We start from the raw sequence: 16332 nt of genomic DNA, 5'->3' as shown, positions 1-16332 counted from the left end.
GGTGGGACAGTTCTGCGACAGATACGCACTTGGTAAAACGCGTCTCAAATTCGTCCAACTCCGCGAAGTCTAGCGCGGAATATTCAAATCAAGCTGTTTAGCTCGTAGTACGACCAACGCAGATATTGGAGCTGGACAGGCTCGCAATATATAAGTATGCGTATGTCAATCCTATTATTTCGTTAACAATTTCTCACACGAGCTCTCAGAGTTCCAGAGGCTTCAAGTCACTATAAAGAAGACAAAAGATCCGGTACTTCGTGGAGTTGCTCACGTACCTTTTTCCGTGTTGCTCCGCGCACCACACATCGAGCGAACCTCTCCTACCGTACTTTTCTGTCAATTTTTGTAGCCCTCGTAAAAGAGGAAAAATTTGACCTCACCAATAAAACAAACTTTCTCCACTTTGCGAAAGACAAAACCACGTTGCTAGCAGCACTCTTCCACCTGGCCCCTATTGGTTTGTCATACTCATGGCCATGAAACGAAGTAGACAGCCTCACAATGCAGATGCTGCTCTAGCGAAAGCTTCGCCGCACGATTGGATTATGGTTCTCGCTCAGCTTCGCCAAAATAAATCGAACCTCGCCCCTAGCATGGTTAGTAGTAGCAGTCACAAAGGGAAGAGCTGCGCTGGCAACAATCAGCTTGTAGAGTCGATGTCGCCCTATTCCGAACGTACCGGCTATAGCCTCTCTCTTCGTCCGGAATCTTTTCAGCATGGAGACTTTATGGATTGGAATGACACCGATCACGCGATTCGCTCCGAAATGCTGACGTACCGTGCAACGTCGCCTAGAAGACAGGTCCACGGAGTGCCCGATACGATCGAACTTCCAGCGCAAATTGGGGACTTGCATTCCGAAGTCAGCTTTGAGGACCTCGAAGACATGATGAGCTTCGCTGATGAAATACTGTCTCTGTCGTACCCTCCTGCTCCCAAGCACCACACACCCCTCTCCCCTGTCACGTCAGACACGATTGACAACGGCGCCTCGCACACAAATTTTGAGTCATGTTCCCCAACATCTAGTACGCACATCCATACAACCCGGTCTTCTCCTACAAGCGTCGACGCTATCGCTAACGACAATCCGTGGGGAATTACTACCACTCTACTCGAAGACGATGATCATTCGTGGCCTAGCGACGAGGAAAAAAAGTCGCCAGCGCGCTGTCAGCAACGTCAGCAGCGCATGGCCAAGTGTCGGGGGAGTGACTACTTTTTGTCGCGCAATAGCGCTATGTCCTTGTGGAGTGATCCGACGGAGGCCACGCGGGAGGTTGATGTGTTCCGTCTCACCGAGGCTGAGGTGAACAGTCGAGATGCTTCCGTAGATCCCGCTTGGCAGGCGTACAGCGATCTCGAAGGACAAGGTGTCGGGGATATGCAGGGGTCTCTATTCTTTCTCTAACAGTGTCAATCCACGCTTCGAACAACAACACTGCCATCATTTTTTAAAACAAAATGCATTGGAAGAGCGCCGGATTTTCGGCTTGCACCCGTGTTAGGGCTGGCATCAACCATTCACTATTCGTAGAACAGTAAATTACAGTTAACCATTTTCGGTACATTACACACAACCAAAAATAGAGAAATACCGTAGGTATGAAGCACCAAAAACTTTGGAAAAGGACAGGCATCCAAGGCTAAAAGTGTCCCTAGAGAATAAGATGTTTATAACCCGCAATCTACGGTTAGTTTTACTGGCAATCGCATCCTCTAAAGTTCCACATCGACCCGAAGCTTTGGTTGCACGCGCAAAAGGGGTGGTCGCACACCACCGAACTGTGCAATTGTCTGTGGATCATCCGCATCGTTATGAACACCAAAGGTGAGACTGTTGCCACCCATTTGATAGCCGGCAAATCCTTGGAGGCTACCGAATCCGTCCGGGCGTAGTACAGCGACCAAGTCCACCCCAAAGTCTACGCCTCGTTGGCCGGGTTTCTTCTCCTTGTTGACGACCTTGTTGACGCGACCGGTCCTCTTAATTTTGGCCGCGGGACTATCGGGAAAGGCCACGAGAGCGTCGTTGAGTTTGGCCGTCAGCTCACGCGCAGCCTTGACCTTGGTAAGTCCCAACCCTGGGACCTCCAAATCGTCCATGAGTGTTTCGAAAGTAAAGGTTTCTTTACGGAGTGCCGCGGCGTTGGAATCCATGACCGACTCGACGGGGTCGTTCATGGTACGGAGAAGACCCGCGTTGAAGCGTTTGAGCGTCGATTGTTCAAGGTTGTGTACTTGCGCCGCAAAGACTTCTTCCACCGCAGTATCTAGAAGCGCCTTGAGCCGCGTCCGTTGCTCGAGTCGGTAATTGGCGACCAACGGTAATCCTGCGGCGGAGAGTGTTTCTTTTTCGAAGGTTCCGAGGACCCGGTTGCGGAGCAGAGCAGCTTCCCGTCCAAAGGCGTCCACTAGTAAACCCCGAGCCGTGCGAGCCTTCCAGGAGACAATTTTGGCGCGGGCGGCACGGGCCTGCTTGCCGTAGGATTGTCCCACGGCGACAAAGGCGTGCGCGACGTGCGGTGGGTCGAGAGCAACCGCACCGACTCCGGATTCCCGAACCTGACTCAAGGATGCGGCTAGGGTGTCCGCTAGGGAATCGTGCCCGGATTGCACGGCGGCTGTAGCGGCTTCCGAAGCCAGCGACAGGATCTGAAGGTGATCGAGAAGCGCATCAGCAGGAGTGTGAGAAACCAAAACAATTCAAACTCCGTCGAAGGAGAGAGTCCAGCAGGCAAGCAATGTAGGTTGACGTACCTGGGTGGCATCGTCATCCGAATTGACCGCCACAACTTGCAGATCGTAAACTTCCTCCAGGGACGCTGCGCCTTTCTTTTCCACTGCCGCTGCCTTGTAGAGCGATTTGATTTCGTTTTGGAGTTGATCGTGATCGATTTCGGCTTGATCTCCGTTGATTACCAGAAGAAGTGTTTGTTTGGGTACCGGCGCTACCGTGTTGCTACTGTTGTTGTTTTTGTCGTCGTCGTCACGGGAAGAGAGTTTGACGCGTGCCCGAAAGAGGGCGGTGAGAGTGCGTGCGTGTCGCGAGTTGCGCAATCCGGCTTGCACATCCCCCACGGTGACACCGTCGACGACGACGGCTCCGGCAATGAGCGAGCAGGTTGCTAAAGCGTTGCGTTCCTGATCCGAAGTGCCTCGGAGCGTGGCGCCGCGACACACAATGAGCGATGCCGTGGAGGAGGACGCCGATGCCGACGACGCGAGCGACAAAATGTCGTGGGGTTCGTCGGTTAGGAGTGCCGAGGGCGTGCCAGGACTGGCGATAATGGCGACGATTCCACTGGTTGTGGGAATGTTGGGGATGGATTGTAAGCGGCCGTTACTGTCCATCAGGGTGGAACCGGGGGTCGACGAGGCCTTTGTTCCCACATAGAGCACGGCGAGTAGCAGTACGAGTTGCCAATTACAATGTAACATTCTTTTGAACCACTGCTAAAGAGCAGCTTTATAAAGCAACGGCAGTCGGTAGTACTCGTACAAGTCCTAGCTGAGACAATGTGCGCTTTTGCGAACTCTAATTCCACGAGAAGTCGCTCCTCTCTCTTCTCTCTCTCTAGTAGAGGATAGCGCAGCGTCTCTCTCGGGAGACGGAGGTTGCAACAACTGTTAGTAAGTGTTGTTTGTTGGGAGCTTCGGATGGATTTGGATCAAACAAGAAAGCGTTGTCACGGACACCGCTGCCGAGGGGTTGTGCGGGTTGTGGACCGGACAGATAGACAGACCGACACTGGCAAGGCGGACTAGAGCTAGAGCCGACAGTGTCGTCCGGTCCGGTTAGTTCCAAGTGGCAAAGGGGACAGACTCCTGTACCGACTGACAACAACAGACTGACAAGTGAGTGACTCGAATTGAGGACTGACGGGATTCACAGTCCTTCCCGAGGACCTGTGACACACAAGCACGCCGGCCTTTCTCGTCCCCGCGCATTTCTGTCCGTCGTCCGCAGCCACCATTCGTCGGCGTATGGACTACTAGCCAAGTTGGCGTGCGAGAAATTGTTTCATGGGCGGCGGCGCGACACATTCTCCCTCCCTGCCCTACGGCCCGGAGACTTTCGTCCAGCCCCACCCGCGCTGCCGCCCCTCCGCCCCCGCTGTCAACCCACCCGCAAAACGGTGCTGGGAGATCCTTCGGTCCGTGGTGTACCATTCTCGTATTCCATCCCACGCCGAGCGTCCTCGCAATCCTTCACCATTCACTCTACGCTTCCTGCCATTGTTGGAGTTGGACGGGACATATGACCTCCTCTTGATCGCCGGCGATCACGACGACGACGTGGAAAGCGGAACGAACGCGCACACACCCAGTCACGACACCAGTCATGGCGGGGCCCCGGCAAGCGCAAGCGGGTTGAGACAGACGCTACGACGTCCCGACGACGGATACGGGACATTGATGACCCTAACAACGAGACAACAAAAGACGGGAACACTACCATCAACACTATCACTTCCACTACCAACAACAACCCCACGGGCGATCCCGACTCCCAGGACAGCCAAGTCGCGCAACAGGACGAAGGCAACGATCACGCCGAACCAGATCCCGTCGTGGAGCCCCCGTCGGACCCCAGTATGCCCCAACAAGCCGACGCCGATGGCGCCGGCCCGTTGACTCCGTCCAGGCCCGAGTCTTCCTCGTCACTGCCCGCACAGTCGGCGTCGTTGGGTTCGGACAATACTCGCCGCACACGCATCCGTCGCATACTGGAACATCGCCGGTTGTTGTTGCAGCGTCTGCGCCAGAGTCGCGCCGCCGCGAACAAGCGACTGGAACAATCGCGGACGGATCATCCGGAATCGAAGGATGTCTCGGACGAACAGGAATTGGCAGACTTTCGCGATATGGTGCGAGAAGCGACGGCGCTAGCCCGCAAAGTCTCCAAAATGGACGCTGACGGATCGACGGGAGAAAAACGCACCTCCGTGTCCCTCCGCAAAGGGTCCAGTGTGGGAAAACGCATGAACGCTGCCCTTTCTTCGCTCGTACCGGGAGCGGCGACGGCCGCTGCTGCCGCGTCCGCTGCCTTACCGCAGTCCTCCCACGTTACCTCCTCGCCCAACCGAACATCCTCTTCGGCCGCTCCAGGTCGAACCCTTCCCACACAGGCGTCCTCTACCGCGACAGCACAACCCTCGTCCGCGTCCGGTCCCGGGAGTCGTCCGCCTATATCAAAACCTCCCAAAACGGCTGCCGGCCGAACCATGCTGCCATCCGGGACGCAGCCACAGCACACCGGCATAAGTGGTCCGACTCTACCCCCGAATCGACTCGCACAACAACAACAACAACAACAACAACATCCGTCGCCCCCTGTACCGTCGGTTGTTTGTCCCGAAGCGGAACTATTGCGAAAAAGACGCAACGAAATTCGCCACAAACTCATTCACTTGGCCAACACTCGTCGAGATAAAGTCGCCAATGTGTCCAGCAGCGTCACCGGCGGTACATCAACTAAAGCATCATCATTGCCTTCCTTGTCGCACTCGGAACGCATTGCTGCCGTCCAAGGCCCCGGACGGCCGGTTAAGCTGCCCCGGCGGAGGCAGACACACTGGGACTATTTGCTCGAGGAGATGCGATGGTTGGCCACAGACTTTCGGGAAGAGCGCAAATGGAAAACGGCGACCGCCCGTCTAGTAGGCGACGCCGTCGCAACGCGTGACGATCCCGTCCAGGGAAAAATGCCGCTTGTACAGATTTCTCCTTTGACGGCCGCCGGACCCGGTCTTGGTACTTCGACTGGAATTTCGATAGATGCGATCGATCAGGCGACTTCATCCAGAGGTAACGGCGCGAGTGAGAAACGCACACGCTTTTTGGAAATGATATCGGCCGAGGAAGAGACGTCGGCCCGACAAGTGGCATCTATTGTTTCTAATATGGTAGCCGAACTCTGCACCGCAACGGTGGAGTTTGCTGGGAACACGGGTGTCAACGCGCTTGCCAAAGCTCTCCGTCGACACCAAATCACCAGGAGCCGTCTGGAAGGCAGAGCCACCGTCGAGACCGTCCAAGCCATGCAAATGAACCAAGGTGGGTCTGATAGCGAGACGGCACTTGTCCTTGACGGCACGACGAACACAGGTGTCGAGACGGATGTCAATCAGCTAGCCGTGGAATCGAAAGCGGAAGAGTTTCAGCGAATGTCTAAAGCAGTGGACGAGCTACTGAATAATGTGCGACAACTTCCGGAAACCAAAGCAAAGGCCTCCTCGACAAAACTTAAGGGATTGGATCTGGAATTGACCGTTGCACAGGGGAAAATGGGGGACGACATTGAGGCGAAATGGAAGCTGGATGCGGGGTCAGTGTTGCGGGGTCCCTTGGCTTCCGGAAAAACTATAACTACTTGCTCGCTGCTTTGGAGGCATCGGCGAAGTGGACCACAGTTGGTTGTGTGTTCGTCGGCAAAATTGGTAAGGGCGGCGGATGATTTCTTCTGTGGGTGCAATTATACGATGGACCTCACGACTTTCTTTTCTATGAAGATTCGGTGGCTGCACGAACTCGGAAGCTTTCAAGGTATAAAACGTCGAACGGTCGGGTTTGACTCCGGAATCAGTCGATCCGTCGCCGATTTAGACGACAGTATAGCCTTTGAGAATGGTGATGTTGTACTTTGCGATTTCGGCTCGGTCTCCCAGCTCAAAATGCACAGAAATTCTAAATTTTCAACAGTAGTCATCGATTGTCGGTTTCCGTGTGGTTTCTTGGGATCTCGCTCTCCGACTCACGGTAACGATCAGCGGGCAGTACCGACTGAGCTTCGCTGTGCGCGTTGGTGGGACGAGCTTGTAGCATGTCACTCGGATGCAGCCATCAATCGCATGTCGATTGAGAACAGTGCGGTGAGGTTTCATAAAGATCTGGAAGGGTTGCCCGAACGTCAAATTTTGGAAATAATGGCGTTGAGGCTCGCCTTTCTTTACGGTCCCAAACTTTTTCGATCATCACAATTCTCAATGTCAAAGACCATTCTTGCATGGGGCAGAAAACGAATCAAAGAAACCGAGGCGACTGGGTCAAAGTACCAGCGTGTAACGCAGCTGTTCGAAGGACTCGTCGAAGCCCTAATTAACTTTGCAACGGAAACCGTCCTGGAAGCTGTGGGAATACAGCAAACGAATGGGGAGTTCTGGGAGGTACACGCTTCAGAAATGAGCATATCGCAACGGGACGCATATGTCGAAGCTTGCAATGAGTATAGAGCTCTTTTGTCATCTACTTTGGAGACGCGTTCTACAGCAGGGTTGAAAGATATCGCAAGCGCTTTTCTTCATCTTCGACGTCAATGCATCCACCGTAATATGCCATTTGCCTTAAAGCAGGCTGTGAGAGCATATAGCGGTACAAAATATCAATCAGAAACCACGAAAGAAATGTCGACCGATGTTGTTACGCGAATCTGCAGCACCGCAAACGCCTCTCAGCCTAATTTTGAGATTGCTTCCGAAATGATGCAGGATTCCGGCAAACTGAAGGTTTTGTTTTCAATCTTGCGGAGCAAGGCTGCAATAGACTTGGACGACAGTGTTTCTCAACAATTACAGAACCGCTTTGGGCAAGAAAGCATAACTTTTTCGGACACGAATGGCCGACCTGATGACCTCAGTACTCGCATTGTTCTTTTGGCGGCGTTGCCCGATGTCAGGTTACTTATTTCCATGTTACTGAGCGCTATTGGAATCGGTCACGACCTTCTCTTCCATCCAAATTCCTCTTCGGGAGATGCATTTTCATCGTCATCTGAACAGGAAGACCGCTCAATTGCATGGATGAAAATGCAGCTTTTGCTTTCGAAATTCAACGACCTAGATAGCTTGGACGACACGATGATTGTTATCACTTCTCCAGAAACTGCCGCCGGTGATCATGGTGGGCTTGGCGTCGACCAGGCTGATTTGGTGATCTGTCTGGATCAAGACTGGAGTGGTCGCGGAGAACTGGTGCTTAAGGCTTTGCTTGCACGCAGTAAGACTCGCAAAGAGGCGTTGGAAGAAGATAAATGCGAGTTTGTTGTGCTTGTTGCGGCGGATACGTGTGAAGACAGGTTTATGTCGTTTTCGACTGACATCACCAGAAACAAATCGAAGACTGCGACAATTGAAAACTGTGCGTGGGGATCAAATGCGTTTGGTATCTTTTCTTCTTCAAAATTCGACCCATTCAGGAAAGATGCCTCTATATCTTCGCAATGCCAAGCTAATGGATTGTTTACGTTCCCAGCTCTCAATCTCTTCTCAAAGGCTGGCGAAAGATTCTACAACGTGTTCGCCATGCGCAGCAGATCACCGTGCCTTTTATCATCGGATTCCCACAACCATTTCTTGCCGACTGGCAACAAGAATGACTGTGTACACAAGATGAATCTCATGCAGCAATTGCTTAAGTGTGAAGAAAAGTCCGTAAATACAGGCGTGTCTTTGCTTACCACCTCGCAAAAAAATAGGAAATTCGCGACTAGGCAGGACTTTCCTGTTCTTTCCACGAGGATGTATCTCGAGCGCATCGTTACTTTGGCCTTTGCCAAGACGATGAGAAATGACTTGCAAGGCGTGATTGGGATCCCGGCTCCTTCGCTCTCTGGAACAAATTCTTTTATGGAAATTGATTTCGACGATGTTGCACCCAAAGATAAGAGCATTGAGACTTGTTTACGATCCTTTCTCACTTACACTCCAACTAAGACAAAGAGCAATGATTTTTGCAAGGGAGTAGAAAGAGAACAGGCTAGATCAAACGCATATTCTACTGTGTTTGCTTCGACAAGTCACAACCTCTGGTCGGGGGAAGGCAAACAGGGAATGGAGCCCCTCGTATATTTTCCGCCAATTTTTCCGAGAATGCGTGAATGCATGATTCGGGCAAGTGCAGACATCGAGGCAGGTAGAAAGGGACGAATAAAGAATGCCGTTCCTCTCACGCGAAAGCGATCCATTGACGAGGTCGAACAAAACGAAAACAAGCGCACACGAATTGAAGATGTCGCTATCGAAAGCGCCTTGAATACAATAGATGAAAATAAAAGTTCGTCAGCGATTCGAGACCCTTCCTCTGTTGTTACAGAAGACGAGGCGTCCAGCAGCGATGCTGTCTCTGTTCTGATAGACCTCACGGATGATTATGGTCTTGCTGGTATAGGCGCGGTTCCTTTGCCTCGTGATTCTGCCGTTTTTGCAGCTCATGCTTCTGTCGATGCGAATGGTAGCGGAGGAAGACAAAACTTTCCAGATGAGTGGCTTGCTGGTTCAGTGCCTTTCGGTTTATCTGAGAACGAGCTTTCGCGGTTTTCAGCTCAATCTGGTCCAGCTATGGACACAATGATCCTTGTTGTGTCCCGAAAGCGGCCTCGCGGATATTCGGCGATGCCCAGTAGCATGAATGCATTTACAGGGAATTCGCTGCACATAAATGCTACTGTCTCATGGATGGGTTCAAAAGCATTGACTTCGTCCACTGCAAGCCATGCCGTCGGAAGCAATGGAATCCACGATCTCAACGGCGAAAAGAAGCTAAAGAAAAAAGCGTCTGGGACGAAAGAGGGTAGTGTCGGGCCCTCTGCTTTCTCCAGACCTCGAACGCTTGATGCGGTGCAACCCTTGAGGGCGAGTTCTCAATCTCAACAAGGAGGTCCTGTTCCTAAAACGAAAGATGTATACCGCGCTCGGCTTTTGTCGTCGACGCGAAAATCTGGACTGGGGACAACTCTATTTGAAGCCGCTACATTTAGAGCTGCAGCTGTCCGCATTCGGAACAAAGTATGCGATCGGCTAGCCAGACACGTTTGGCAGTCAAGTGCAGCCTTTGAAGCTGGACCTGGCCTACCATTGATTATTTCTAAACAGCACGCAGTCCCATCTTCTCCGGGATATCGCGGATTGTTTTCCGTTGATCCATCGCTTTGGACAAGCCTAGTGAAACGTTTGAAAAGCCATGGATCCTCGACTGGAGACGAGGCCGTCGAGATGTCGCTTTTCCAGCGAACAGCTTTGCGCCGATCGTTAGTCGCACCTTGCCGTGTCGATTTTGGTCCTTTTCAAGTCGGCTTCCTTTCATCTACTTCTGGGATGACAATTGTGGCTCCCCCACGTCCTAGGCCCGGTGTGGTCTTGCCAATGGGAGTCAAAATTATGCAGCCATCAAGGGAGCTGGATCTGCCATGGACGGCGGTCGATGATGAGAACCTGCAGGCTTACACCGTCCGTTTCGGTATGAACTGGACTCTTACTGCTCGGTGTCTCAGTGGCTTTCAGGACTCCGTGATATTTTCCAAACAGGCTACTGGAAATCGCCGTATCCCTCGAGCCGCCCGTAGTTGCCGAGACCGATGGCAAAGTCTGGCTAGGACGTCACCATCCCTGGCTAGGGAAGTGCGTCAATCGGAGCGTTCTCAAAGGGAACATTCTGCGTCAAAGCTTAAGGATATTGTCGATCTTCGAGAGACGGGGGTTCGTCTCACGAAAGTCGATGGTCGAGTCGTTTCTCAGCATGAGAGCGAGACAATGCAAAGTCTGCAATCCAATACGCATAGGCCGTTGGTTTTCCTTACACCTGTGTCGTGGGCTCCTGATGCCGCACACTTGGACAAAATGCAGATTGATCAAGATGAAAATAGGCAGGATGTTGCCATAGCGACTGCTACCACCGATCCTGTCACCGAGACTGAGTCCACAGTCAGTACTCCGGAATCTTCTGCGCGACCTGTACGGCAACGCCGATCCTTTTCGGCCTTGCTCGCCGCTAGAGCCAAGAAGAAAGTGATTCCTTTGACACTTCCAGGCGTGACCCCCGGTATTCCACCTGCCGTCGTTCCCAGTCACCAATCCCACATGCAGGCGGTGCAATCGTCGATTGCAGCGTCATGGTCGAGCAACCGTGCTGATATGTGGCCGCTACAGATTTTGGAAGCCACCGATCGCCAACGCGGATCCACCTCGGCACGGCCTAGAGCTATGGCCTCACACAACCATGCTAGGCCTGTAGCGAAAGCAGCGGTTGCCAGCAGCAACAATACCACTGGTTCGAGTCGACCTACAGCACCCGTGGCACTGCCGCCGCCTCAGCAGCGTATCGCGCCTCCGCCGGCAGGCCAACCATTGAGCGCAGTCAAAGTAGAGTCAGCGGCACAGAAATCGCCCCCACGATCCGGCGGTCCGGCGCCGGCGTCTCAGCCGAGCTACACTCCAGCTCCGCAACCATCCACAGCTCTTCCTACGCCACAGGCTGTTCAACACCAAGTTCCTCACCATACTCCAAAACAGCTTCCATCGCCGCAACAGCAGCCGAAGCCGTTGTCGTCCTGTGCGAAAGCTGAAAAGTCATCACAACCGATCCCATAGCTAGGTCTACCATAGACGAAAACACAAGCTAAATTAGGATGCGTTCAAGTTTTGCTAAAAGAGTAGTTTCCCAAACAAGTACATTTTTTATAAATGGTTTTCCCCATGGGGAATAAACTCCCCGAGTGGTCTTGGTTCGTTCACTGTGACAAATTTATTCATCTTTGTTTTTGGTCCGCCGGAGACTGCGATGCAATGTATCCGCGGAATCGTCTACAGGCGAGCTCATTTTCTCGTCCGAAGAAGACGTCTCGTGCTTTTCAATCATGACATAGTCTTCCTTGGCTCCCGTCAGTATTCTCACCCCGTGCTTGTCCGTTTTATCGTTGTCCGTTCGGTTTGCTTCTTTATGCCAATGTCGGTGTGCCTTGGAGAGCAGTGCGACGACAAGCGTTGTCCCGACACCGAGCAGTCGAGAAAACGGCGGAATGGGGTCGACAACAAACATCCAAACACAAAACACGAGCGAAATCTTGGCCACAATCTCGAACGGGATGTAACTTAGAATGGCCAAGACGGAAGCGATCATCAGGTTGCCACCTAAAGGGGGAGATCGTCCACTCATTGCGCAGCCACTTATAAAGAAGAAGTCGAGAAGGAGCACTACTGCTTAACACTGTAAGCGGAGAGAATCGTGCGGATTGTGTTGTTCCCTTATTGCTAACTCTAAATTATGACTTTGAGAATGGACTGGCAGTGACTGTGAAACGTGCCACCATGGTCCAGAACTGACATAGACAGTGAGTGAGTGGGTTTCGAACGTCGGGATAGGGCATTCCGTGTCACGTAGGTTGGTGTAGTCTTGACAGCGTCCGAGGGGAGAATAATATTTATGCATTGAACGTGTTCCATGTCCGAAAAGATTGGAGGGACGAACCCTACGGAAAGCAAGACTATGAAAAAACCTGAACTCTAAAAATCGAAGGAAGCCATCCAACTGTTGAAAACACCGGTTTCTTCTGATCTTTTGACTGTCTGAGTGACTAGTCGACAACAGAGACGTAATAAATAGATTCTCTCTTATTTCTCCTTTACGTTTGATCTACTCTTTCACACTGCTCTAGTGCTTGTTGTTGTGATCTTTATTTTACTTTTCACTAGTTCTGTTTCCTCTCAAACCTCGCTGTTTGATCGCTAATCCTTCGCTATTTCATCGCTTACTCCGATGGTTACTTCCAACACTCTCTGTGTCTTACTTTCAATCCGTTCATTTGTTTCATAGGATGATCATATCCCAAAATCCATCGAACATATAATTTAGCTCGAGATGAGAGCTCGCTCTTTTTCAAATCTCTTTGTGTGACATGTCGCTTTCTTCCGGACATGTCCCACTTGACTGCCAAACTTGACATCCAACCACAACTCGTAGGGATTTCGTTTCACGTTGCTCTAGAGGCCCATTTGGTGGCACTACCATTCCATTCGGATGCTTCGTTGGGACTTGCTTGTTCTTCTTGCCGGTCAATCTTTGGCGTTTCACACTAGTGTGCCAAGAAGCAGAGCAATTCTGTACACAGGTAACATGGCTTCACCAGCAACAACGGACGTCAAAGGAGGCGTATTTCCAGACCCCTCGGCCGATGCCGAAGCCAAGGCCTCCCAAATGTTGGATTTTCTCGAAACCATTGGTCGTTTGAAAACGCTGGAACGCACTGGTTGGGTACGCGCCAAGATCGATCGTCCCGAAACGGTGGCGTCGCACATGTATCGCATGGCCGTCATGAGTGCGTGTGTAGACAATACCACGGCATCGAGCGATGGTGCATCGCTCCCCCCACTCAACCTCCAACACTGCACACTGATGGCTATCGCGCACGATATGGGCGAAGCACTGGTGGGAGACATTACTCCACACGATGGGGTGTCCAATCAGGACAAGTTTTGTCGAGAAGAAACCGCAATGAAACACATTCGGGATGTCTTGCTGGGAGGTAACGAGTTTGGACACTTGTTCTACAATCTGTGGCTCGAGTACGAAGCCCAGGAAACACCAGAAAGTCAGCTGGTCAAGCAGTTTGATAAGCTCGAAATGATTGTACAGGCCTACGAGTATGAACGTGACCAAGGACCTCCAGGGCGTCTCGAGCAATTCTTTGCCAGCACCGTGGACAAGGAAGGCACCTTTACACACCCGCAAGTCGTCGCCATAGTGAAAGAGTTACTGAGAAGGAGAACTGCCTTGTTCGACAAGAAAGCATAACCTAGCAAACTCGTACCAAGAAAAGCGATTGGCATATCTGACCGCCATGTTCATCAACTCAATAAACCTATACGAATACGAAACTGAAATCCGTCATGTAATGAATCTTTTCTTATGTTCGAAGTACCCTATGAGTCTGTTTTTCTGTTTAGAGCTTGTCCAGATACTTGTTGGCTTCCGGGACACCGTCGGCAAGACCTTTGCGCTTACGAACAGACACCACAACTTCGTTGGTCTTGGTGCCCTCGTCGAACGGCGATCCCGACATGGGCTCCCAATGATCAAACGAGCACTGCGGAAAGGCCTTTCCTCCCGTGTTGGAACGCAGATCGGCCGTGAAACCAAACGACTCCATGACGGGCAAATAAGCCAAAAGAGTCATTTGCGGCGTACCGGGTCGCTGTTCCTCGGTGAAAACGTGACCACGACGGCGCGTCAACACACCGTACACGTTACCCATGGCATCCTGTGGGACCGAAATATTGCACAGGTAAATGGGTTCCAAAATACCAGGACCACCGGCCATCATCGACGCGAAGCAAACACGACGCGAAGTAGGCATGATCTGTCCCATACCACGGTGAATGGCATCGGCATGGAGAACAACATCCATCAAGTTAAAGCGGCACCCACGCAGTTGTTCGTCACAGAGAGGACCGTTTTGGGTAGCCCAAGCGAATCCACCAACGACAGATTCCTTAATTTCGAGCAAGTAGTTAACTCCCTTAGTGGTATCGACGAAGAGATTGGGGCCAGTTCCTTCGGGTCCGAACGCCCAGATCTTACGAGCTTCCGAGACGTCCCAGCCAAACTCGTCAGCTAGCTTACGCCCCTGGATCTTGGCATCGTTTCCGGCCTTAATGTCACCGTCATCAATGGCCTTACAAAGTTCCGGTCCGAGAGGCTCAGCTTCCACAAACAGACGATTGTGCTTGTTGGCTGACTTGGCGAGACAAGTCTGGCTCGACTTTTCGGTACAGGTTTCGCGGAACGACACAACGGGGTCCGATACCTTGACTTCGGTTCCCATAAAATCATTCTGGAGATCCTGCAAACAAATCTCGAGATGGAGCTCACCAGAGGCGGCGATAATGTGTTCACCGGATTCCTCGGTGTAGCACAAAACCATGGGATCGGACTTGGCGAGGCGCTTCATACCCTCGACAAGCTTGGGAAGATCGGCCGAGTTTTTGGGCTCGACAGCACATCGGACAACCGGCGAGACGGAAAACTTCATCGACTTGATAGGGCAAGCATCTTCGGCGGTGGCAATGGTACCGGATTTGAGCAAGTACTGATCAACACCGACGAGAGCGCAAGTATTACCAGCAGGGACATCCGCGACCTGCTCAGTGTAGCGCCCCATCATGATGACCGTGCGCTGGATGTTCTTAATCCAGAGTTCGGACTTCTTTCCCGGAACAAAGTTAGCACCCATGATGCGGACCTTCTGTCCGGTAGCGATAGTTCCAGAAAAGACGCGCCCAAAGGCGTAAAAACGTCCCTTATCGGACGTGGGGACCATCTTGGAAATGTACATGCACAACGGAGCGTTGGGCGACGTGTCGCAAGTGCGAATGGCAGTGGCGGTGGCATCGTCTAGCGGTCCGTCGTATAATGTATCGACACGGTAACGTTGAGCCTTGGCGGGCGAAGGCAAGTGCAACACAATCATCTCCAACACAGCGTCTCCAGCCGGAAGCCACTTTTGCATGACACGCTTCAAAAGCTGCTTGCCGACTAACTCCTTCTCATCTCCCTTAAGTTCGACGTCGATGGCCTTGAGCATCTTCTTCACTTTTCCGGCCTTCTCGGCCATGATGGCTTCGAACAAACTAGTGATCGGGGTGGCAATGAACTGACAGAAAGCGCGTTCGAGGGTGCCTCCCTTGTCGGACGAGGTCCAGACCTTACGGGGGGCATCAAAGTACCAGTCACCCCAGAGTTTCTCCATCATCTTGTCCTCCGGAACGCCAAACTTGGAACCGTAGTCACGAGCAAAACGCTTGAGCGTAAAGGCCCACTGGTGAAGACCAGATCCGAAGGCGACCGTTCCCTTGGTGGGGTGGACCTGAACGTCTCCGAGCAACTCATCGTTGTAGGTGGCGACAATCACGTTGACAGACTCAATAGAACGGCAAAAAGCTTGGTAAAGCTCTTCAGCAGGGAGTTGAAGTTCAAGCAAGGCACGATCGACCTTGTTAACCATGAGCACCGGCTTGACACGCTCCGCAATGGCCTGACGAAGCACAGTCTCGGTCTGCACACACACTCCATCGATGGTGTCGACGACCACCAAAGCACCGTCGGTTACACGAAGAGCAGCCGTAACTTCGGAGGAAAAATCAACGTGACCGGGACTATCAATCAGATTGATAAGGTATGATTTCTCGGAAATCTGAACGTTAGCCTCCGAGTCTTGCTTCTCGGCGATACTCGCGGCACGGGCTTCTTCGTCCTCCTTGGAAAGTCCAGCAACCTCACCGGCCTTCATGTCGTATTCGAAAAACATGGAAATCCCGGTACTCTTAATGGTAATACCACGCTCGGCTTCATCCGCTCGAGTATCGGTGTAGCGAGCGCCACCAGCAGCCTTGGAGGATATAATACCGGCCTTTTGCACAAGCGAATCCGTAAGAGTGGTCTTACCGTGATCGACGTGAGCAATCACACTCATTGAGCGGATGTTATGCTTGAGGTCCATGATGGACCTCATCTGTTCAACTGTAAAGTTCACCTAAGGGAAGTAAACAGTCATAGAT

General features: G+C 52.1%; 6 protein-coding genes across 6 annotated transcripts; 3 read left to right on the top strand and 3 right to left on the bottom strand.

The window, feature by feature from the left end:
• Positions 1 to 473: 473 nt before the first annotated feature.
• On the top strand, positions 474 to 1415 carry PHATRDRAFT_35771 (predicted protein; the record flags this gene model as incomplete). Its single annotated transcript, XM_002180263.1, has 1 exon — positions 474 to 1415. One exon carries the CDS (start codon positions 474 to 476, stop codon positions 1413 to 1415), a length of 942 nt encoding a protein of 313 aa, XP_002180299.1.
• Positions 1416 to 1676: 261 nt separating this feature from the next.
• PHATRDRAFT_45935 (predicted protein) lies at positions 1677 to 3658 on the bottom strand. Its single transcript, XM_002180066.1, has 2 exons — positions 2765 to 3658; positions 1677 to 2659 (listed from the first exon to the last, which is right to left on the bottom strand). The coding sequence occupies exons 1-2, from the start codon at positions 3443 to 3445 to the stop codon at positions 1724 to 1726; spliced, it is 1617 nt and encodes a 538-aa protein (XP_002180102.1). The 5' UTR covers positions 3446 to 3658; the 3' UTR covers positions 1677 to 1723.
• A 792-nt stretch (positions 3659 to 4450) lies between these two features.
• On the top strand, positions 4451 to 6557 carry PHATRDRAFT_45934 (predicted protein; the record flags this gene model as incomplete). Its single annotated transcript, XM_002180262.1, has 2 exons — positions 4451 to 6447; positions 6520 to 6557. Coding segments are annotated over exons 1-2 (1881 nt in total), but the record flags the coding sequence as incomplete, so codon positions are not given.
• Positions 6558 to 11524: 4967 nt separating this feature from the next.
• Positions 11525 to 12030, bottom strand: PHATRDRAFT_45933 (predicted protein; the record flags this gene model as incomplete). The annotated part of the gene is made up of 1 exon (XM_002180065.1): positions 11525 to 12030. Exon 1 carries the CDS (start codon positions 11933 to 11935, stop codon positions 11525 to 11527), a length of 411 nt encoding a protein of 136 aa, XP_002180101.1. The 5' UTR covers positions 11936 to 12030.
• Positions 12031 to 12892: 862 nt separating this feature from the next.
• Positions 12893 to 13483, top strand: PHATRDRAFT_12451 (predicted protein; the record flags this gene model as incomplete). The annotated part of the gene is made up of 1 exon (XM_002180261.1): positions 12893 to 13483. A coding segment is annotated over one exon (591 nt), but the record flags the coding sequence as incomplete, so codon positions are not given.
• A 235-nt stretch (positions 13484 to 13718) lies between these two features.
• On the bottom strand, positions 13719 to 16286 carry PHATRDRAFT_35766 (predicted protein; the record flags this gene model as incomplete). The annotated part of the gene is made up of 2 exons (XM_002180064.1): positions 13719 to 15968; positions 16050 to 16286. 2 exons carry the CDS (start codon positions 16284 to 16286, stop codon positions 13719 to 13721), a joined length of 2487 nt encoding a protein of 828 aa, XP_002180100.1.
• Between the last annotated feature and the right edge of the window lie 46 nt (positions 16287 to 16332).

The sequence above is a fragment of the Phaeodactylum tricornutum genome, chromosome 8 (assembly GCF_000150955.2).
Source record: "Phaeodactylum tricornutum CCAP 1055/1 chromosome 8, whole genome shotgun sequence".
Lineage (NCBI taxonomy): Eukaryota > Bacillariophyta > Bacillariophyceae > Surirellales > Neidiaceae > Phaeodactylum > Phaeodactylum tricornutum.
The sequence above is the reverse complement of the archived record's forward strand: the minus strand, read 5'-3'. Positions and strand labels throughout refer to the sequence as shown.